The sequence below is a fragment of the Dermacentor silvarum genome, chromosome 9, assembly GCF_013339745.2.
Source record: "Dermacentor silvarum isolate Dsil-2018 chromosome 9, BIME_Dsil_1.4, whole genome shotgun sequence".
Taxonomy (NCBI): domain Eukaryota; kingdom Metazoa; phylum Arthropoda; class Arachnida; order Ixodida; family Ixodidae; genus Dermacentor; species Dermacentor silvarum.
In genome coordinates, this window is record NC_051162.1 from 134,099,715 (window position 1) to 134,124,500 (window position 24,786).

The following is a 24,786-nucleotide window of genomic DNA, read 5'->3' on the forward strand; positions in this document are numbered from 1 at the left end:
CAATACGTGTTACATAAAAGTGTTTTTCCGAGCGTGAAAGAAGCCCGCGAATACACGCAAACTTTCCGCGCGACTGTCCGCGCGCTCGAGGCATTTTGCGTGTATTCGCGGGCATCTTTCACGCTCGGAAAAACACCTTTATGTAGCACGTATTGAGCAACAGAAATCTGCTGCCGCTGACGCTCTGCATGTTTGGTATACGGTTGCGAAACACGGCAGACATGTGGTTTTGCGCCGGTGTACGGGAACGGATGGGTAGCGCATGCAGTGACTAAGATATATACGTGACTCTGAATCAAGAAGTCTCTGGTTATAGAAAGTGGCTGTCCCCAATTTACGTTTATAACCATCTGATTTCTTTCCGTTTCGTAGATTTATTAATACAGCATTTTTTATGCAGTGAAAGCGTCATGCGTCAGCGACGGCTTTCCTGAGTGTGTCGACATAGAAACGCTTACGCATTTAAAGAATTCACGCAGAAACCCCGGTTATCCAAGTATGCGTACGCATTGTGCCACTTACTCATTTCCATGCAGCCCGGTGTCATCAATGCTATTATTAGTATAAGCCCTTATCAACCTTATCGAACTAGATCCGACCCTTATCAACCCTTATCGGTTATCAACGTTATCGGACTCGATCCGAGCCTTATAAACCTTTACCGGTCGGTATCAATCTTATCGCAATTGATCCGATCCTTATCAACCGTTATCTGTCCATATCAACCTCATCGAACTCGATCCGACCCTTATCAACTCTTATCGGTCCTTATTAACCTTGTCAGTATCGTTCCTACCATTATAAGCCCACATCGCTCTTTAGCAGCTTATCCATCCACCTCGAACCATTATCAACCGTGACGAGACCCACATAACCCCCCATCACTCCCTAACAACTCGTTAATTGTTTATCTATCTGTGCTGCGCGACGGGAAGCGCATAAGCCCCTGCATAGCGAAGGGCATGATTTAATATTTGATGGCAGAGAATTCCAAAACGAAATTGCAGAAAAGAAGGCTGTCATTTTACTGTAGTTAGTGTTTACTTTTGGAAGCAAGAGGTTGTTATTTTCAGAAAACCGTGTGTTATTTGTATTGTAAAGTAGCGTCGGGGGAAGTAGCTCAATTGGAATGTCACTATTTCTACTTCTAAACAATAAAAGACCTATATAGTTTGAGTTGAAATGTACAGGTCAATGGTAGAATTTCAAAAGTGCGAAAAATGTGAAGTGCTGATGCGGTGTATGAACTATATGGGTAATTATATGGACCGCCCGGTTCTGAAGGTGATTCAGGGATGTCAGGTGTGTGGGGTACGTGTTGCCCTGTGCGATGAAATACCGTAAGTGAGGTGACTGTTCATGGAAAGCGTACTAAAGTGATTTCAGAATACGTTGCTGAAAACGATGTCTTGTTAGAATGAGTACGCGGATGCCAAGAACAATCGTCTTAATGACAGAATTTACGTGAATGTTGTATTTAAGTTGAGGGTCTAATTTAACACCTAGAAAAGTAATAAAATTGGATGGAGTAATGACGCAGTTGTCGATGTATAGTTCAGGTGTTATTCCAGACATTTCTTGGAACGAGTGAAATAACATAAAGTTTGTTTTAACAAGGTTTACTTTTAGCAAGTGCTTCTTAATGAGGTTTAAGTACATTTCAAGCGAACCCTCGTAAGCGACCGTATGCATCCACGACTTCATCCACAAGTTGTCGTCAGGTGGTGGTGAGCCCGCGAAACATAAGACATTTAGTAGTACCTCATCAATCAGTCATAAAAGTGAACACGAGGAAGTGGACGGCACTTCATGAAGCGAGTCGTCGGGAGAAACCTCTCAACCGCGTTCCAAGTGCACAGCGGTAAGAACGGTATCGCACAGTTGGGACCAGTATAAAATGGAACCACTGATTTCTATTCAAGACAGTAAATTGTCCTTGTCTTCGCAGCGCAGACTGTCGTAGGTCTTGTGATTGCCCCTCAAGTACGAATATGTTGTCGTCTGTGCGACAACTATGCAAACCACTCCCTTCCAAGCTCCTGCAGAAGTGGCTTCGCCGCATGGACTAGAGCAATGCAAGAAAGTCACATTTCTGTTTAAAAAAATGAAATGTTTTGATTGATTCAATAATTGATTGATCGATTCTATAATGATGAATTCAATAATTTGTTGGTTCAATAATTGATTCATTGATTGTGTTTATCACCAATGACAGAATTCATAGTTGTTGTGGTGAGAGGTGGAGCGTTACAGATTAATTTTGTCCGCCTGTGGTAAAGCATTTACATATTTCTCTGTATACTCGGGCACAGTAGAATGCGGCAGCTATTGCCAGAAATTGAAACCACGACGTCGTGTCTCACGGCATGACGCATTTCCTGCTTTATTTTTCTACTGAGATACAGCGGTCACTCGTTACCCTAACTTTCCTCTCTATTCGACCTAGCATTGCAAAAACGCCAGTGACCCCCTCATTTCTTTTTTTTTAAAGAAAAGTAATAGTGTACCTGCCGAGAGGCAACATTGTCCGGCTCGAGAGAGTGTGGCACACACATTGGCAGCGCGTTCTCCTCCTGAGACGTCCCGTATACTGGTCGTGGGAGCAGAATGCCCGTCGTCCTCCGCGGCTTCGGCTGCCGCCGAGTCTTCCCGTCGCCCTGACAACGAGCCGAGCTGACCGATGAGCTCCTCATTGGCCCTGACGCTAATGCGGGCCACGTGTCCCGCGTTCTCCTCCCCCTCCAGCGTGCAGGCTGCTACAGCGTCGGTTGAGCCCCTCGCGTCGACTGCCTAGCGCCAACGGCTTGTCGTCGAGCGGCGCACCGAGGACAAAACGGCACGCCGCGAAACGACGTCCGGGGGAAGCCAATCCACGATGTCTCGCCGATGGCTGCAATGAAGGAGGAGGAACCGTTTATTTTGTGGCGATGAATGCTGTCTTCTTCTCAATGCTTCCTTACAGCCGTCGGCGAAATATCGCGGATTAGGAAGTCTTCGCTGCTCAGAGCGCGTGGTGCTGGCTGCAACCCTCGTCGACTGGGTTGGGCCGCTCCCGAGAGTGCGTGTGCTACGCGCGTGAGATGATTTGCTGCCTGTGAACCGTTTGGCTGAGTGCCACACTGCTGTTGCTTCAGTCGAATGTAATCTCTATAATAGTAGCTTAATTACACGTCGTGGTGGCGCAGTGCACGCTATGGCGTTGCGCTGCTGAGCTCGAGGCCCCAGGTTCGATTACCGTTTGTGGCGGCTGCTTTTTGTTAGTGGCGGAATGCGAAAACGCTCGTTAAACGTTGTTAAGGACATATGGTTTGTGCCTGTCCGCAGGAAATCTAAGACGCAGACTGTGGAGTACAAAATGAATCAAACTTGGAGGTCATTTGATACGTCGTACACAAAAGTTCGCCGCATTTATCTACGTATGTCGAAGGCTGGCTGGACTTTTGTCTCCGAGGTGATCATCTAGGAAATCAGCAGAGAAATAACGGAGAGAAAGAGATAGCAGGGCTGTGTCACCTACAAGAGTGTCGTGTTAGCTGCCTTACACCGGGGGACAGCACCATTGGCATAGAAAAGTGAGAGGAGGCAGAGATAAACGGAAGGCTTGAGGGGCACAACCTCACAAGAGTAGCGCCATGCTGTCGAAGGCGATAGAAAAAGCCAGCTAGTCTTGCAAGGCATTTATTCCCGCTACAAGAGGTCCTCCTTCAGTGATCTCCAATTACTCCACCGTGCATCAGCCGTTCCATCGTATGCATGAAAATTTCGCGATCTCATCTCATCGCCTGCCGCCCTTGACCGTGTTTCTCTTCTCCTGGCATCTCTGTATACTCTGTATACTCTGACAGACCATCGGTTATCTATATATTAAGCGTCACATGACCTGCCGAACTCTGCTTCTTCCTTTTAATCCGATCTAGAATCTTCGGACGATTTATTGATTTCAGAGAGGACGCTGCCAGCCATTCCAGTACAGTTATTATCCTCATAATCCGATACGATTCATAACCATCAGACTAACGACAACTACCACGAACCGCCGTTTCCGAGATACCAGGCCCCGCACGCAGGATGGAAAATCTTCAGAGCGGTAACCTCGCAGCCGGAGAGCAGGAAATAAATAATTTTCGAAAACCTCTGCCGGAAATCGCCAGACACGTACTGCGCGGTGCCCAAGTGAGCGTGAAAACGGCGCTCGCGCAGCCCGGAGATTGTCGACGCCGATAAGAGGGCCAAAGGCGCTCGGCGAGCCCGTAGCCAAACCGAAGCCTCCACGCGCACACACGGACATCCTTCCTCCGCGGAGTACGCACGCAGCGGTCGCACACAAAAGCAGCCTTCCCGGGGCGGAGGGCGGGCGCCACTCAATGACGCCCTCTCCCCCCCTCAATCTAATCGAGGCATCCCCGCCTCCCCTTTCGACAATCCTTGCTTCCTTTGCTGCCTGTGGCGTTGCCTGGTGTGTGCGTGCATGCAGATATTCGCGGGGCGTCGTCTTCCCGCGTCCGCTTCTGCGCGCACCTAATGCGAGCTGAGTGGAAAAACCGTTTTGCCGCCTCGGCGGGAACCCGCGGTGACGGTCATGGCTTCGGCACCACTCCATGCTGCTTGCATTTTTTTTTCGGCCACCTCGAGCCGAAGCGCTCTGCTCCGCGTGATCTTTGCTTTCTCATGCCGCGCACTTTCTTTTCAATTTCGTCGTTTGATGCTTATCGACGCGCCCGGTATGCATCGATAAAACCGTGCAGTACTGTGGAAGCTATACGCAGCGAATACCTGCTTGAGCGAACATCGCTCGAAGAAATTGTTCGGTGTAACGAACTTTTATAAAAGCCCCGTCGATATATGCCGTCATAAAATCCAGAGGAATAAATATCGCTTCAACAATCTCGACCTACTACGGTGGGTCAGTGGCTCCATTGCTGAGCATGAGGTTGAAGGTTCGATAGCCTGCGGTCTCGATCGCCGTCGATCCTATATATTCGCACGAAGGCGGGATACAAAAGCACTCGTGTAAATACCTAAACTGGACGAAATTATTTCGGTTACATCCGCTTTGTTGCTGCGAGACGTTGAGCCCCATCAATTCCAATTACGACAGTCTTGCTCCTGCTGAACCCATCTGATGCCTGGCCCCCCTACGAGCTTATTAACAATCTTGCAACGCCAGTTTAACTCGTTCGATCCTTTTTCACAGACCTTACCTCGCATCTCACTTTCGTAACATGCTCACATTCGCGCTGCGGTGAAATGTACGATCCGTTGTACCATTGTATACAGTCAGCGAAGCCCATGTCAAACTTGAAAACATTCACGCATTATCCGCAATTGAGACGGTAACTCGGCGTTATCAATCGCAAGACACGTCCATCTATAGTGATCTTCGTGTGAAATTGTATGCAGCAGACGTCGTTGAGTGTGATGCACGCACTCGCGCCGTCATCGAAAGCGGTGCATTGTTATCGCAGCTCTTCCGGTTGGCAAGCGCTATGGCTTTTTCAACGTTGCACGCATTTAGAGAGACAGACTGAGTACAGCATTGCGCTTCGTTCGGAACGTGCTTTCGGATTAACACGCGTTCGTATGCACGTTCGAGCGCGCGTGCCGAGCAGCAACGCGAGCAGAGTGAAAACATGCAGATGGCGAAAAAATGTGCACAGACGAAGGAGCGAGCTTAGCGCGCACATTTGTCCAAAATCAGCTTTTAGACCCCCCCCCCCCCCCCCCCCCCCCCTCTTCTAGTGCGAAATCTCGCAGCATCTTTGCAACACTGGTACTCTGTGCCGTCGGTGTGTGACTTGGCCTAGGGCGGGTAACCTTATGATGCATGGCGTCGCCGAGCGCACACTCTCGAAGGAATCGGCTTTTCGTGCACGGAGAGACGGCAAGCGTCTACGCATTTGCATGCGGACGCGCAAATGTGCTCGCGCTGTAATGGCTCCCGCGTTTATTGAATATATATATATATATATATATATATATATATATATATATATATAGAGAGAGAGAGAGAGAGAGAGAGATAATATGAAAGGCTGTATATTTGTCCTCTACGCATATCGACCCCTCCAGGAGGATTTCGGGTGTGCGCAGGAACGCGGCCGCTTTCTGCGCCACCGCTGCGAGCTTTAGTTGATTCGGTAAAACCTGTGTTTAATATTTGTAAAGTTTCTGCAATTTTTCTAAGCTGTTTGCTTCACTTCATGTTAAATTTGTACTGCATACCGGCAAAAACAAATTTCTGATGGGTGCGTGTTTTTTTTTTTTTTTTCTTCGTTGTAGTGCTAGTGAGTGCATAGCTGTTACACGTATTCGAACAATAAATCTAATACGATGCATAGCCGCGCGGCTCATGGGTATCTAAAAAGCACACATACCTGCTGATACAAAAGTGCACGATATTCAGCAGTTTTAATATAAATGTATATATTTACATATGGTAAGTAAGTACTACACCAAAGATTTAACGCATTTGGTATCACAGATACGAACGTTGGCGAAATACGAACGTGTGTATATAGCGAAATAGGCGCATGCGTCCCGCCACAGCCAATGCAGACGACAGACGCTGTAAGCTCTCGGCAATCCCTTACAAGATTCCCATGCACTTGATAATATGTGCAATGTTCTGGGCGCCACCCAGACTCCGAGATTGGTAGTCTGTGCATGTATTTCGGAATCCACAACTGACGACAATGTGTGCAGCTAAAAGAAGACGGTGGTGTGCTCTAAGTATAAGCCCTATCAAAGTTATGTTATGCTTAAGTTGCGTAAGTTCTCCTTTCTAATTATTTTTTCTCTTTTGTTCTTTGTTGTGTGTAATTTTCATTATCTCCAGCATGGCTCTCCCCCCTCCCCCTTTCATAGTGTAGGGTAACAAACCGGGTTTTCTGTTCCGGTTGAACCTCTCTGTCGTTCGATTTTCCTTCGTCTCTTTCTCTGTTCTTCTGAACCAATTACTGTGCGTTCATGATTAGTGCCCAAAGTACCTTTCCTTTCATTTCTCCCTCTTCTCTTGCAATTCGTCACCGTGATTACCGCATTTCGCTGCTAAACAACATCTGCAGTATCGAGAGACTCATTCTCATAAAGAGAAAAAGCGCAGTAACTGTCTCAATTATGATGGACAGCTCAACAGCGCTGAGGAGAGGGAAAGGGTGACGTAATAAGTTGAAGAGAGAGACACGTGGAAAATATTCATGTGCAGCTAGCGACACCACCCAGGCCGACGATGAGACACATGCACGCCAAAGAAGGGTGCTGAATGCGGGCTGGGAGGTCAATGTCCAACGCGAAGTTCATTAAACCTTGGAACGCCCTGCTGCGAAAGGTCCGGCTGCCCTCTGTTCCTCACTTGAAAAGTTAATTGTTACAGACGGGATCAGCGCGGTTGCCATATATACGGAATGACGCTGCGCAGGACTGCGCATGTCAAGTTAGGCGCCAACGCCTGTTGTTAATTTACTCACGGTATACAACTCCGCCTTTCGAATCTCATCTATCTCTTTCTCTCTACTCGTAGCATTGCAATACGGGAATGCAGGTGTGAGGGTGCCTCAAAACCAAACCCGGTTATCGCAACCAAGAACCCTCACCGATACAGCATGCCCAGAAGTGACGCCTTGTTTAGATGAGCTCGACGCGAACCGGTTTGGCAGGTTTAGTCGGAAGTCGATGCCCGACCCGACTACGTTTACGTGCATCTTGCCAAGCGGATCGGGCGAGCCAATTCATCCATTGCAGACGGGTTGACAGAACTCGCATTGATGCTCGCTCGGCCCAATCCGCTATAGCGATTACACATGCACCCGATGAGCCGGATTCACCTAACCGAACTACACAACAGAGGGTCATCCGGGCTAATTGGCAACGTGTGCTGGCAAAAACGAAAAAAAAAGAAGGAAAGAAAGAAAGAAAAACGCGGGCGAAATCGAAAGGAAAATGCTTGACACGAACATTTGTGTTTTATTCAGAGGACCTGGTAGCAGGTAAAAGCCCTCCGTATCATTTCGCACTTCAGAGAGACGTTCTCCACGAATAGCAATGTGTCACTCTGGCAGATCGTGGGACAACATAAGGCATGGCCAGGTGTTCCGGCCTCACATTCTTTCGAGGGCAAGGCGACAACAAGGAGCTTTCGAATACGCAGCGCTTAGGTTTTCGAAGGAAGAAATTCAAGAAAGGACAAGCTCCGTGTGGATAGCACTGTACCGCCTGCCGCCCGGCGTATGTTTCTATCCTTTTCTGTGGGTTGTCTGCCGTTTCTTGGAAAACACCTGCACGAAAAAGAAAAGTTGGCGCTTTTTGAGGCTCCGCTTCGTCACGTTAAATTGAATTTAAGTGCCTCGGCCCTTGGGTCTCCTCCAAGCAAGGAAACGCTTGCTATGTTTTTCATATTTTTACATTGCATTTCTTCCACGTTATTTTCGGTCTGAATGGTTGGTACAATCTATTCTTTCGCTCCCAGTATGTATATTGATTCCTACAACCACCCGATCATTTACTACACGCACGTGCTTTGCAGCGAAGCTATGGCTCGCGTCAGCCAACGCGAGAAAACGCAGCAAGAATATCAAATTATAAAATTGTGCCACAAAATATCTGTGAGCGCGCGATCGTCGAGTGTATAACAGCAAAATAATGTAACTATCTTGACAACGGGTGGGTCTGATAATGTTTGTTCCTTCCGGCCCAAATTATGTTGCGCGTGCGCTGCTCCTTTCTGTGAATAAATTCAAGAATAAAGTGGAAACCACGTGTACGCCACATCCGCGATGGGTGACACCTGAACAACGGCCAGAAGAGGGGCGTTGGGGAAAGTGAATTACCGGGAGTAGAAAAGTATAAAGAGGGCCCATTCGGTTTACTTACAGCCTTTATAATAGCGAATAATAGGGCAATTTACTAGGGACATTTCACACCCCGTGCAGGGTGCATCATGAGTACACGCCACAGGTCATCATAGGTCATTGCACCATCGTGCCCACAAGCAAAATAATGAGAGAGAGAGAGATTCCAGAAATTTGCAAGCTCCCCACATTTGTTCCCCGACAAGTGCGTTTTTGAAGTGGACACACACCTCGCCTTCGCCTCCCCCAAACCTCCCCGGCGCGTACGTCGATGTCTTGCAGGCCAGTTGGTTCAGGTACATGATGGAACGCCGCGCCGCGAAGACTGGTCCGCGAAGTCGGACAGACTGGAGAACACAACTATGCCTGCAAAAGGTCATCGTTATGTGGGAACATCGATGCGCACTGCTCGAGGTGTGCTTGCCAGCCACACCTTGTAAAAACTACCTTATTGTCCACGCACAACAAATGCACCGAGAGATCATCGAAGCATTTCATATTGCATCACGATCAAACGGCACGTGTGATAGAGCACCGCCCGTAGCACTAGGCGACACATAAATTAAATTTCTGAAGAAGAAGAAGAAGAAAAAAGAAATTCATGCGCTAAAGACTTGAAAAAAGCCACGAGAACGTGCACCTTGCTTACTCTCACTACATTATATATTCGTCCCTGTCATTTTAAACATTTGTTAGTCGGCGCTGCGAGTAGGGAAAAACTTTATTGTACGAAGCGGCTCGGTTGCCCAAGCTTTTTGTCCAGCCTTATAGTTGCCTTTCCCACAATCTAGCTGACACCAGCGCATACAAGTGGGTCTGCTCGTACCTGTCCACTTGTATTGTGTACGCGCGTTTTTCGTTTGTTACCCGTTCAACTGCAAGATGGCGAATTCGCATTGCCGCAAGAAACTACAGATGCAGAGCCAACAAGAGAAGCAGCAGAGTGTCTCCCCCATTGTCCGCCCTGTGATCGCGCGACGCTGCTGAATGAATGGAAGCTTCACGGGAGGAGCTCGCAGTGGGCGAGCCCTTAATCACGCACCCGGCTCTCGTGACCGACGTTCGCTGCACTGAATAGAGCTGATGAGACGGAGTATTATCGCGCTTCTTTCGTGCCGTTCACAGTAATTTGGGACCAAAACAAGTGGCCCAAGCCAGCGCCCTCCACTTCGTTTCCAGAAAGCACATGAAAAATATTCCCCCCCCCCTCCCCCCTATGGTTCCTCTGGCACCCCTCTCCACTATGGAGGCATCACGTTGCTCTGACGGCAAATGTGGACAGATTCCGAAGGCAGTGCAGTCAGAACGGCGTCACAGAGCGCTAGCTCTCACGAGGAAGAACGCGAGAAACTGGCACGTGACGCACGCGCCAGACGTTTCAAAAAACGACTTTGGCCCGAGAGGAGCATGCGTGCGACAGTGGCCTGTAATAGGCTGCTGCGCCATAGCTGGAAGATACAGACTCGATCCCACTGTCGGTCACGCATTTATTCATCCATTTGGGAGATACATCTTCAAGAAAATTCTGTAGTGTGTTGACCGAGCGCGTCACAGCGTGCACGAAGCCACTTTGATACATTAGACTGTTCAAGGTCACCCATAACTCGCACTTGCGCAGCTGCCTAGACGTCACAATCATCATACGCATGAATATGAGATAGTATACTTTGCGGTACTAATTTCTGACTTAGTTTTTTTTCCCGGTTTATCAAGGGCAGCGGATTTTAACGGTCCAGAAGATTATTCGTTGCTCGGTGTTTTATCAGGGGCAAACAGACCGGGTGAGTCGACTTATCGAGCTATGCTTATCGAGCCATGTGCGGCAGAAAAGGGTAGATCGAGACGGGCGGTAAGTCGACTCAGCGGGGAGCATGTACACGCTGTCGTATCGAGGGAGAGGGGAGAAGCTCTCCTCCACTCGCACGCATTCGCCGGAAACAGGCTCCGCCTTGTTCAGGACGACGAGGAATGCGTGCGTCACGCGCATGTAAAAGCTGCGACGCGGCTGCCAGTGCAGTCCATATGCTGTTTCGTTGAACACGTGCTTGGACATGCCTAAGACCAGGACTCTGTGGACTGCTTCAACGAAAGACCGGGGACAGTCCACCAGCCATCAAAACGGTATGCGCGGTACGCTTGCCTTTTCTTTTTTTTCGTTGTCGAACATGCCTTGTAAAACACGAATCAAGCAAAGACTACACGTTTTCATTGCTTCGTTCTCGTGTTGCTTTGCTTCCAGGATCTTTCGTGTAAGCACTATGACACGAGTTTACCTGTTGTTCGAGGTTACCTGTTTTCTTTTTTTTTCTTTTATACTGTTGCGGGAGCATGTTTGGTGGCGTTCTATCCGATTTTTCATACGAACATGCCTGATGCACGCTCTGAGCGTGGATATTCGTATTTTTCGAATGAAGCGAAATCGGTTTCATACTTCTTGAGGGTTGACGTCGCAAAGGTACACAATATATGCTGTTCAGACGCTGTATACTAGATGGTTTCAGGTAATTTCACTATCCATTGTTCTTTAACTTGAACGAACTGTAAAACACCAACTGGAAAAGTACGTTTTTAAAGTGCAATTGCTGCCACATTCGCAATGATTCCATGGAAGCGTGATTCAGACGAAGACTGCGACATGGCATGTCTTTGCCTCTTCCTTCGAATTTCCCATTGCTGCTGCTGTCTGGCACACCGCGTCGGGGGGGAGGGAGGGGGGTTCAGAATGTGTGCATGCATGACAAGAGCGGGGCAGAGAGGAAAGGCGACACGAGAAACGTTCGGACCTTTCCATCGCGTCGCACGTGCACAATGCCCTCCGGAGCTCCGTGGGCGTCGCCACATTAGCCTATTGACAGCTGTAATTATCCGTGACCCCACGCAAAAGCATGATGATGATGATGATGATGATTTATTGGCATCCCCTCTGAAACTGGGCTGTGACAAGCGGTAACCTAGCCTGCTTGAGTTACCCAGCTATGCTATACATGCTTTTCATTCTAGCATTTTTGTATACATCTCTTAAACCTTTTTTCTCTTCCTGAAAACTTCTTTATCTACCTTGTACCGCTGCCTGTGTCTGTAACAGATCCAGTCGTATCAATCTCGTCCCTGCTTTATTTCCACCAATATTGCAGAAACTGCATCACTTAACTTTCTACTAACGTGCGACTCCAGAGAGAAGCTATAGATAGCATGGGAGAGGGGGCAGATGATTGGTAGAACCGGCGCAGTTGCAAAACGAGTGACTTTCAACATTCCCTTTCAACATTTCCACTTGTCCTTCAAAGTTCCATTTCATCTCAGCCTGGGCTCACATGAAAGTTATTGTTAACCGTTTCTTCTCCTCCTTCTAGTGATTTGTCCTTGCGATTTGTGCTTATAGTTGTGCCTGCTTCTATTTGTGCTTCTATTTGGGCTTGATTTGTGCTTGCAGGTTAATCTGTGCGATTTGTCCTAGCAATTTATTATTTTTTGCTTTTGTTAATTTTAAATGAAATTTCATAGTTGTTCCGTGGATAATTCCGAATGAGATGTCACCAATCTGCATTTTGCTATGTATTTGTATTTTTTGTATTTGAATGTTAATATTTCCCCCCTACACTAATGCCCCACAAGGGCGCTGTAGGTACTGTAAATAATTAAATAAATAAATAAAATAACGTCCTTGCCACTCTTCACTCGCAGTTCCCATACAAAGGCGGGGGGATATGTAAAAGGTGACGTGAGAACGCGGGCACATTGGGTAAATTGAAGTGCAAGGTACGGTATGGTACGTTTCTGATATTACTGAAAAATGAACACCATGCAAATATGTCAAGCGGACAACAAACGCAGGGCGTGCTGAAGCAAAGCCGCATTAATTAAAGTGCGCCGTAAGGTCTATAGGCGACACTGCGGAAGCGGTCGCACGTCAAATCAACACCGCTGTGCCCGCCGCGGTAGCTTTGCGGCGGTCGCGGGTTAGATCCCGACCGCGGCAGCCGCATTTCGACGGGGGCGAAATCAAAAACGCTCCAGAGGTACACACTAGAGCACTGCACGGGCTCGGGCTTACCCGAAAGCCCGGCCCGGGCCGGGTAGAGCAGTTTTTTCACGGGCTCGGGCCGGGCTCGGGCACGGTGTCTGCTTTTTGACCCGGGCCCGGGCCGGGCTCGGGTTTTTTGACGCGGGCCCGGGCCGGGCTCGGGCTTTCTGCGAGTTATTCTGGGGCTTCTCAACCCTGAAAAACATGTATTTTTCGGTCTCGGGCCGGTTTCGAGCCGGGCTCGGGCCGGGCGGGTAACGTCCGGGCCCGGGTCTCGCCATAAAAGTTTTGATCGGGCTCGGGCGGGCCGCCCAATGTAAAAACGGGCCCGGGCCGGGCCCGGGCCGCAAAAATCGGCCCGTGCAGTGCTCTAGTACACACTCGTATGCACTTCCTTGAACTTCAGTGGAAGTACTCTTGCCCACAATTTCACACAGGCGCATGGAAGTCACACTCCTTCGTCTCATATGCAGCTACTGGTCCATCATTTTCTGAAACCGACGTCCTGCACCGGGAAACCAGCATCTTCACTGCAGAAGCCTATGCAGTACTAGCGCCCGTGATACATATTAGAAAAACAAAGTTATATCAAACGCTATTATATAGTCATGGACTCTTTAAACAAACATAAAAATGCCATAATCAACGATCTTTACGCGCTGCTTTGCACAGCCTATAGGTGTATATCTAACTAATACATTGTAATACACTGGATCCCCGTGTACTTAGATTTAGGTGCACGTTAAAGAACCCCAGGTGGTCCAAATTTCCGGAGTCCCCCACTACAGCGTGCCTCATAATCAGAACTGGTTTTGGCACGTAAAACCCCATAATTAATTGAATACGCTGGGTGCCTGGGCACAGAGGAATCGAGGGAAATGTGCTAGTAGATGAAATGGCTAAAGGCATATCAACGAAAGCTAGCCATCTGTCCATAGCCGTTCCTGCCACAGGCCTGAAGTCATTCCTGCATAAAAAAACTCATGAGCTACTGGCAATACTTGTGGGATGCCGAAACACTGAATAAGCTCCACGTAATTAAACCCTACTTAGGAAATTGGCCACGACCTTCAAAGTCACGACGATGCGACGTGCTCTTTTGCCGACTGAGAATAGGGCACCCATATATGGTATCTATTCTTATCTTTTAACTGCTGCTGAAAACTGTGGCAGATGTGGCGAGAGGCTGACCGTGCTCCGTCTTGCTGGAGTGTCGGGAAGCAGAACCTGAAAGGAAAAAGCACTTTCCTCTTTTATATCAACAGCGTATCCCCCTTCATCCCGCACTGTTTCTCGGCGCAGAACCATTCTTCGATACGAAAGCAGTGCTAATTTTTTTAAATGCTGCTGTGTTGCACGTTATCATTCGTAGCACGCCCTCTCTCTAGAGCGTGCTGCTGCAATAGTAGTGTTGCAAGGCCTCTGGGCCCTTGCGCTCGAGTGCCCCGGTGAGGCGGCTGTGCCACTGGCAGCGACACATTTCATTGCATTATCCACTTAAAGAATACGTTACGTGACCATAGCCCACATCACTGGCCATTGTGATTATTTCAGTGTCTATATTTTTACGTCATTTACAGCGAATGCTTTAGCCCACTATACAGCCGTAGTTCCATTATAGTTTCTCATTAACCACTTCATGGACTGCTTCATACCATTTTTCTTGGTGCTTTTTGGCCATCTCTGGCCCTTGCGCCAATAAAACCCATATATCATCATCAAAATCCTAATTCCTCACTGTATCATTAATTTAAATCTAAGCCCTAGCTCGATGCGCGATGACGGTTAACGGTACACGCTAAAACGTTGATCTCTCGGTATGCCTATCGCGGTTCCGCGGAGAGGCACCGCATGCGCAGAGTGCCTCACGTATAACGGTAACGTATCGAACTTCACCGCTGGAAAAGCAGGCTGTATATAAAAAAACGAAATGAGTAAATGTTCATTATAGACCGAACTAAATTATAGGGTTTTGCGTGCCAAAATCACTATATGATTATGAGGCACGTCGTATAGTGGAGGACTGCGGATTAATTTGGACCACCTGGTTTTTTTTACCGTGCGCCTAAATCTAAGTACACGGGTTTTTTCTGCACTTCGCCCCCATCGATATGCGGCCGCCGTGGCCGGGATTCGATCCCGCGACCTCGTGCTTAGCAGCCCAACACAACACCATAACCACTAAGCAACCACGGCGGGTTTATAGACCCATCTTATACAGTGCTCACTCAGTCAATAAGAGAAAGTAGACAGGACAGCGCTTCACTTTTTTTCCGTTCTCTTTTTGCGCGTGTTATGTTGCGCGTCAAGATCATGTCTATCTATTATGAACATCAACCAATTAGCCCAAATAGTCATCTTGTTGGGCAAATATTGTCGACATGTATTATATTGTACTGTTCAAGCGGCTACACGTGGTTCCTAAACGTTCAATGTTTAGGAACGTTCAATAAAAGAAGGTTGTCTTTTTTTTTTTCGGAACAAAAATTTAATTCATGTTTCTTTCTGTTGTTGTGACCTGGCAATGTTAAGGTTAAACAGGCTATATGTAAACTAAACAACGCATAATATCACGGCAGTAACATTCTGTTTCTTCCAAAAGTAACTATAACGTGGGAATCCCAACCCAAATTTCACGAAAAGTCAATCTCAAGAATTTTATGCGAATTAACAATATCTATTGGCTGTGTATAAAACAGTAATCAGTTTATTTTTAGCACGGAATATAGTGAATGTAATATTTTGTGGATTGGTGATAAGGATTCGTTTTTTACCACTAGCCAATCTAGGAAAATACCTCGTTAGCTTTGGATATGAAATGATGCAAGTTAATATCAGGAGCAAGTATGGTTGAATCATTTGCATATGTCACGTATTTGGTTTTTCTACGTTTAGAGTATCATTTATATAAACAATAAACATAACGAAACCCAGAACCCTACCTTACGGCACACCACTGGTGAGAGGCAAGCACAGTTCCGAAGACTAAACAAGGTGTACCCACTTGATAGCGACTCAATTTTTACGCAGTTCAGATACGTACATGTACGAGAAGTGTGTTACACTAAAAACAAAAGATTGTTTAGCATGTCTAGGTTCTGGAACAAAGAATGGTTGCTTTTGAGTGGAGGAGGAGGAAAGAGAAAGGCAGAAGGCAGGGAGGTTAACCAGAATAACGTCCGGTTGGCTACCCTACACCGGGGAAATGGGAACACAAAGATGACAGGGAGAGAGAGGAGGGAATGAAAGAAGGAAATTAGCGTTGAGTTCGTTGACGCGTGTGCTAGTCACAGACGTTCACACAAGCCCGTCGTCCTCAAGAAGCACAAAAGTACCTTTACCGCTTTATGGGCGGACGAGTGATGGGGGCGGTGTTCCAGCAGCACCTGCACGGAGAGCGTCCGATTGTCCAGTTTTTTTAGAGCAATAGCAAGTTTTTGTCTTTCTTGGGCATATCGTGGACAGTGGCACAGCAGGTGGTCGATAGTTTCGTCGGTGCCGCAGACCTCGCATGCTGTACTGTCGGTCACTCCAGTTAATGTAGAGTATGGCTTTGTGAAGGCAACTTGTAACCAAAGGCGACAGAGAAGCGAAGCTTCATGTCGAGGGCGGTGGGGTATAATTGATGTAGTCGTGTAAGTCGTAAGTTTGGCGAGTTCCGCTCGGTGAGTGAGAGACTGCGTGCCAGGTGTCGAAGCTGCCTTGCGGCGTCTGTCCTCGAAAGCGGAATTGGAACGCTGTGCTCTTCTTGATGTGATGTGCGAGCAGCGTTATCTGCGGAATCATTGCCACTGATTCCACAATGACCACGTACCCATTGAAAGACAACCTCGTGGCCTTTTTGTTGGAGGTGATGAAGTTTCACGGTTTCGTATGTCAACTGTTCATGACAGCCGCGTCGAAGAACTAACTGCATGCACTGTAATGCCGGTTTTGAGTCAGAAAACACAACCCATTTTCTAGAGGAATAAGGATTATAAACAGGGATAAGGTGCCTCAGAAAGGCTGGCCAACGTTTCGATAGGAGGACCTATCTTCGTCAAAGGCGGCCTCGTCATCCTCGGCGGGTTAGCTTTAAAGGGTTAGTGGAGTGACGTCACGTCGATGTCGGCTGTGGCTGGCTGTAAAGGGAGAGACTGAAAAGGAAAAAAAAAAAAAAAACAACGTCAGAGGGGGTTAGGGAAGCGAGAGGCGAGTGAGCGTTCCGAGGTGTCGTGGGCGGCGTGCGTTTGGGGTCCCTGAAGAGTCAGTCAGCGTGCAAGTAACAATACGAGTTGAAAGCATGACTTGAGTAGCGTAGCATCAAGGCATCGGGTAATTTTGTGGTTGACAGGGAGCAGCTTGGTCCGTCAAGGGACGTTAGCCTCACATCAACCATACAAACGCTTTTCCAGGTACACCTGTCTCCTCCGTGTTTATGTTTCAAATTATATTTCTTCCGCTGTCACGCTCCTGGGCCGTGTTTTTTTTTTTTCCCTCAACCTCACCTGTTCTTCCATTTCCAGTTCTGCCCTGCATCTCCCCTACCACTCAATTTATTATCGTCCTCCATGCTTTTACGCATTGATCAACCATACGAGCGCTTTTCCAGGTACACCTGTCTCCCCCCCCCCCCCCCCCCCCCCCCCCCCATGTTTATATTTCTCCACACGGAGACAGTCCAAAAGATCCACACGGAGACAGTCCAAAATCCCAGACGCCAGGGTACCTTTTTCGGCGCCAGGCGACACTACAATCTTCGACGACGCTACATCGAGTACCAGCCCGGCGATCATGTTTGGGTCTCGACTCCGATACGCCGACGAGGACTTAGCGAGACGGCGAACTAGTGAGGCTAATGTCCCTTGACGGACCAAGCTGCTCCCTGTCAACCACAAAATTACCCGATGCCTTGATGCTACGCTACTCAAGTCATGCTTTCAACTCGTATTGTTACTTGCACGCTGACTGGCTCTTCAGGGACCCCAAACGCACGCCGCCCACGACACCTCGGAACGCTCACTCGCCTCTCGCTCCCCCAACCCCCTCTGACGTTTTTTTTTTTTTCTTCTTTTTTTTAAATTTTTTTTCCCGCTTTCTCGCTCTACCGTTCTTGTCCCCTCGTCTTAGAAACCGCGCCTAGCCAGTCAAGCGCCAGAGCTCATTTTCTTTTCAGTCTCTCCCTTTGCAGCCAGCCACAGCCGACATCGACGTGACGTCACTCCACTAACCCTTTAAAACTAACCCGCCGAGGATGACGAGGCCGTCTTTGACGAAGATCGGTCCTCCTATCGAAACGTTGGCCAGCCTTTCTGAGGCACCTTATCCCTGTTTATAATCCCTATTCCTCGTGTGCTACTCCATGAGTCAGCCATCTTTTTTGATTTTGGAACCCATTTTCTAGGTCTTTCAGAATAAATGAATTCTAGTTCACGGCGCAGAGCCGTTAGTTCTGCCGCCGTAGAGGTCGTGATATGCGATGTCTTGAACCGCAGTGTTATTCCTCGCGTTGGTATAACCACCGCACCACCAGAACTGGACGGCGTAGTCGATCCATCGGTATAGATGTGCACGTGGTTGCTGTACTTTTCATACAAGAGGAGTAAGCTCAGTTGTTTTAGAGCAGGGGCCGGTATATCAGACGTCTTCTGTAGTCCTAGAATCGTTATATATGTACTTGTGGATGGCCCAAACACCACGGAGGAAACACTGGCTTGGCCGCAGGTGCGTACCCTGAAGTAAACCATGCACGATGTGCACTGACAGTAGCGCTAAATGTCATGCAGGGCCTTTCAGCAGTGAGACTCGCCAGGTGGTGGGAAGGGGTCCCAGCATAGTGTCTGAGATGCGTACGCATTGTCTCAACGGTAATTTGCGTCGTGATTGGGTAATCCTGCGCAATGACAATGGTTTCAGCCGTTGATGCACTGCGTGGTAAGCCAAGACTTATCTTAAGGGCTTGGGATTGAATGCTCTGAATCGTACGCAGATTAGTCTTGCAGGTGTTGGATATTGCAGGCACGCTGTACCGCAGGAATCCACAGCTGTAACATAGCGTGTATAGATAATAATCCCCAACTTTTTCCTGAACAGGTGACAGATAGCAGTCAGCCACTTTTTCACGTAATTCACGTGCGGAGTCCAATACAGGTCTCTGTTAATTACGACTCCCAAGAACCTGTGACTTTTGCTGTGTGGTATAAGTTGTCTGTTAATTGATATGCCGTAAGCAGACATTGGCTTCCTGGTAAATGCCACCATTGTGCACTTTTCACATTAAATTTCCAGTCCTTGTTGACGAAGGTAGCAAGATGTCATTGTGGCTGCCTTCTGAAGCCGAGCGCGAAGCTGAAGTCGTGTTACACCTGATGCCCAAATGCAGATGCCGTCCGCATAGATGGAAAATCGTACGGTGCTTGGCAGGTTGTCAACTAATCCAATGAGGGTTATATTGAAAAGCGTCGGGCTAAGCACTCCGTCTTGAGGCACTCCTCGGCTACACTAATGCTCGGATGTCGGGCCATTTTCTGTGTGCACGTAGAATGATCTCCTCTGTAAGTAGCTGCACATTCACATATACATCTTACCACCAAGTCCTACTGCTTCTAACGCGCTAAGGATGGCATCATGGGTGACATTATCGTAAGCCCCTTTAACGTCTAGAAACAGAGCAGTAGATAGTCGTTTACAGGCGTTCTGGTGTTGCGCAAATGTTACCAAGTCAACAACGTTGTCTGTTGACGAACGGCCATGCCTGAATCCGGCCATAGCGTCTGGGTAGATTTCATAGTATTCTAACTTCTAAGTACCATTCTAGACGTGTTAAAATCATTATTTCTATTGTTTTTCGGACACAGCTGTCAAGTGCGATCGGACGGTATGAGGAAATGTCCAAAGGCGACTTTCCAGCTTTGAGAAGTGGAATGAGGCGAGTTGACTTCCATTCCTGCGGAACCGTACCCGTCTGCCAGGAGTCGTTGTATAGGAGCAAGAGTGCCTTCCGAGCTTGATCACAGAACACCCATACGCTTGATCTCCAATGTTACGCAGGGCACGGTACGTAATGCCGTCAGGTCCTGGCGCTGAAGAACGCCTGCACAAAGCCAGCGCAGCTTCTAGTTCTTCCATAGAAAACGGGCACTCCATGCGGGGATCGCGTGAAAACAGTGGGTGGTCGAGCGTCCCTGTTCCCGTTTCGGAAATTGCCTCGCCAGCAATCTTTCTGCAGAACGATTCTGCGACGTCAATCTCTCTACATTGTAGATCGAGTGCCTGAGATTTAATCAGGCGGCACTGACCAAAGGTTGTGCGAAGACCACGAACAGTCCTCTATATAAGCGACAACGGTTTTCGCGGATCCAGGGACTCGCAAAAGGATACCCATTGTCGGGAAGCCAGCTTGTTCATGTGACGCTGCATTTTCTTTTGTGTTCGTCTAGCCATCTCAAATCATGATTGGACTTCGTGCGTCTATATCTTTGTTCCGCACGACGGAGAATTGCTCGAAGTTTCTCGAGTTCGATGTCGAAATCGGTGCGGGCAGAACTCTCCAAAAGCGAATGCGTGGTTGTTTGTGTGGCATCCTTTATTGATCGAGCCCTCTAGGTTGTAGGAGGTGCCGCCACGACAACAGTCTTCCATGATTACTTTGTATTTAGGCCAATCGGTGCACTGGATGGCTCCGGAGGACTTGGAGCTAGCCAAACCTTTAATCTTCACCGCGTTTCTAAATGCGAAGACCAGTGCACTCTTCTCGCAAACGAACGTGAAACGAAGGTAAGGTCCAGGCAGCTACTATACGTTGATCCACGCAGATAAGTAGGGTTTTCATCATTTTACAGGCAAAGTTCGCGTTCAGAGGCAAAGGACACCAATGTTCTGCCACTTTGGAGCTTCCCCATAGGTAATGGTGGGCATTAAAGTCACCAGTGATCACCCACGGCTGTGTAGTCGATGTCAAAATTCCCCATAAGCGTTCACAGTCTAGACGACTTGTTGGAGATAAGTAGGCTCCAATAATTGTGAAGGTGAGCTTTTTCTTCTTCACTGGTAAGCAAACGTATTGATTTACTTCGTCAGGAGGCACTGGGTGGTGCACTTAAGTCAAGTCACGGCGTATAAACACAACCTTGCTGCGCTCTCCGTGGGTAGAAGACATAAAGCACTCATACCCGGACAGTCTGACGGGAGCTGACAAGTTGGACTCGCAAAACATGATAATGGGGAATTGGTGCGTAAAGACAAACTGTCTAAAGTCGGACATGCGTGACTTAAACCTTCTTGCGTTCCACTGAAAGACGGATGCATTCTTGACCTCCTCTTGAAACGACGGCATCTCTAGGGTGGTGGTTTTACCCTAGAGCCGCAAGCACCGGACTCAAGGTGTCCAGCACCCGCAGCGCGCTCTTCGCCGACGGGATTTTCATGTTGCTCAGTAGAATGCACATGGCGTCTATAAGTGACTTCAGCATCACTATGACTTGGCGATCCTCAGTCGTCGTCGCATCAGTGGTTCGTGAGGTCATTGAGGGCGGCGCGATTTGATGTGACTCCGAGGCAGGTTGTGCTCGTGGAATTGAAAGCCACTCTTCAGGAGGTGCGAGTCTTGCCCCCCTTTCTTCGTTTTCGCAGTGTCCGTCTTTGCGGAAGTCGGCGTTGGTATGGTAGCCGCTTTGCCGGAAGATGGTGTATTTCTATCGGTAGATGCAACTCTTCGTGATACTCTTCGGTGGCGATGTCGTCGCCTGAGAGTAGCGGCAGCCTCTCTGTGAGTAGAATAGTCCCGTACCATACGTTTGAGTACCGCTAGCTCGTTCCTCACCCGCGGGCAATCCTTGGATGAGGCCTCATGGGTACCACGGCACTTAGGGCACTTTAACACAGTTGCGCGGCAGGCTTCTTCCGAATGAGATTCAGCGCACCGTGGGCACACGAGATTGTTCCTACAGACACCTTTTACATGTCCCATCTTGCAGCATTTGTAGCATTGCAGGGGCTTCGGTACGTATGGGCGGACTGGATGGCGGACGTGGCCAACTTTGACGTGTGAGGGAAGGCTGTCTCCCTCAAGCACAAGCTTCAGGCAACGTGTGTTGCCAAGTCTTGTGATGTGCGTGATAAGAGTGCCTTCTGTCATTGGCTTTATTAATATTGGCAAGTCGTCCATTGGTATAGAAATATCGACATCGTAAATGATAGTGCCATTGCAGCCTGTAGGAATCATGGTTCGCACTTTCACTTTGTCGATCTCCGTTACGTGCCGCAGGCTTTGCAGCGCGCTACGGTGTAGAACGTCTACTGCGAGGACATTCTTCCGTGCCTTTATTCTCACCTCTTTTATCTCGTTTGGCGCGATTCCCTCAAGAAACGCAGAAAGGACTTGCCTGTTTAGGAGTCGCAGATTGGACACAGGGTCCACAGGCACGAAGAGCATTGTGTACTGGTGTTGTGTACATAGTGTATGGGTGCTATGGTGTTGTTTTCACGGTGGAGGCAGTTGCCGACGATGACCTCCGTAGCAGTCTTCTTTTTGTAGTTCGGCTCATGACAAGCGTGAAATCGTCGTCCGACGAGTCGACACTGTCCAAGTACAAATTGGTTGCCTCGCTGTCCGTGTCACCTGACGTGTTTGTACGTTTCCTGGACGTGACCCGACGTGATGGCTGGGCGCCAGGAAGGTCCTCGAGGGCTTCTTCATTCATTGCCGCAACAAGGGAGCGGCAGCTCCCAGATTTTGCCGAGAAACAAAGCGAGACAAGGGTACAAGCGTTCTATGAAAGAAACTATGAAAGAGTGGAAGTGTGTGTGCAGCTTAGGCGGTAGTAGCAATTAATACATTTTAATCACGTGAAACGGCTTTAACGACTGATTTCTGTATAAATCAAATGGAACATTTGCAATAATTCTCAAAAACTTATTTTGAAGCATCAGTAGCGTTGTTACATTCTTGTTAGTCGTCGTTCCCCATTTGGTGTATGCGTAACTAAAATGGGGTAGTATTAGTGCATTATAGTATGTACAGCAACATCTTTATTATTTCAAGGTAGTACATGCTTATTTCTATTTGACCTATTGTTTTACACAATTTTGGTGAACTTCCTTTACATAAACATTCTCATTCCCATTATCGGAGAAATTAACTCCCAATACTTTGATGTTCTCTACTGCACCGCTGTCATATGAGCGGCAAGGGTTACTTTAGATGCGGAAACAATGGTATTTTTTCTTTCTTTTGTCTTTTATCGGTGGTCGACAGATTGTCGTTTTTATTTTTCCCGCGTTTACAATAAGATAGCTTCTTTCTGTTCAGGTGAAGAAGTCATGCGACCCCTCATTGCAAACTTTCTCAATGTGTTCAGCGGTCCTTCTCGTTACGAACATCGTGATGTCACTCGCGTAAGATATGAGAGAAAGATTTGAGTTTACACAATAGGGATAGTTGATGTAAAAATTGAAGAGGAGCGGTCCTAAAATGCTTTCCTGGGGCACATTGGTGCCGATGCTTTTAATTTCAGAGGAAACCGATTTCAGGGAAACGTACTGTTTCAGATGTTGTAGGCACGTGAGCGTGAGACGATGCCGTGGATTCCATATGACAGTTGTTCGCTTGTGCTGTAATAAACCTTGTGCATTTTACGAATCCACATATATCGCAAAGGTTATAAGCATTCATTTAAGCAGCTACAAAGCATCCTACAAGGGGCACGGCTTCGGCCAACTCGTGCACGCTTTCCAGTAGCGAGCCAACGCCGACGGTGCCGTACTCTCTCGCGACGTGCCTTGCGTGTCCGACGGGGAAGGCGAGCAAACATGGTCGGCGCCGGAGCTGGCCACTCATCCTGGCACCGCGGCCTCCTGCGGTGTGCGGTCAAGCCGCTCCGGCACCACTCGGTGCGGCGCCTCTTGTTCACTCTGCTCGACCTTGCAACCCTCCCCACCTACGGCGTGAGGCGCTGTGAACGACTTCGTTATCGCGCATCCGCCCGTTCCTGACGAACGCCGGACCCGTGAAGACGAAGGCAGACAAGGCAGGCACCTGTTAGTGCACGACCTGTTTGCTCTCCACTTTGATGCGCACTCACGCATATTAGCTTTTCACCGAGACGCTCGGCGTGTTTCTTGAAAGCTGTTTCGAACTGTGAAGTGGCCATTTTGGAAGTGAAGGCGAGGGGGGTGGGGACGTGCTTCTTGAAAAAAGTGAATGCGACAGCTTCAGTTCCGTGACGTTCTTCACTTCCCCTGTGCCGAGAGGGTCCCGCTAGTAAATGCCCCCCCCCCCCCTCTCCCCCTTTTTTCTATTTGATTCTATACTTGCACCGGGGTTACGTACACGCAAAGATATATTGGCTAAATGAGTACGGGTGCGCAATTATTCGAACAATTAATTGAATATTAAGTGATCGAATTCGGCTAGATATAATATAGGGGCACTGCCTCACTTTCTCGGACCGCGGACAAAGTAGCATATTCATCGTACATTTCTTAACAGCGCTAAAGCAAACAAGGACAAAAGGAATAAAAACACGACGACACGGTGCTGTTTTTCTTCCTTTTATCCTTGTTTGCGTTTGCGCTGTTACCAAAAGTACGATGAATCCTAACCAACTCGCTCACCTTGCTATCTTTCTTTAAGTATTTTCATCGACACAGCAGTTGGAGATTACTAAATAAACGGCGGCACAGAGGTATCAAGCACTTCTGCAATGCCCTTCTGAGGAAAACGCGGTCATTGCACAAAGTCTCCCCTCCCGCCGCCGGATGCGTGTATTGCAGTGAAGATGCATTCTAGGGATACTTCCCCCGGAAATCAGTCCATCCGTCTGTAACGCGTATTGAACTTTTCAAGCGACTACACGCGGTCCCTAAACATTCAGTGTTTCCAATAAAAAGTGAAAACCTTGACGAGCAGCGCAAATAACGCGGAGAAAGAAGACACAA

The 24,786-nt window shown here is 48.2% G+C and overlaps 1 protein-coding gene across 3 annotated transcripts in view; it reads left to right on the forward strand.

Moving 5' to 3' along the window:
• Positions 1-10,852: 10,852 nt before the first annotated feature.
• The window catches only part of LOC119464411 (nascent polypeptide-associated complex subunit alpha, muscle-specific form), an 85,446-nt gene continuing 71,512 nt past the window's right edge, over positions 10,853-24,786 (forward strand). Inside the window, exon 1 of one of the 3 annotated variants that reach the window (XM_049656263.1) lies at positions 10,853-10,967. In XM_049656263.1, the coding sequence (XP_049512220.1) occupies positions 10,898-10,967 (70 nt within the window). In that variant the 5' untranslated portion in view covers positions 10,853-10,897. The remainder of the gene's footprint in view (positions 10,968-24,786) is intronic. The other 2 variants (XM_049656261.1, XM_049656262.1) reach the window with 2 other exon arrangements.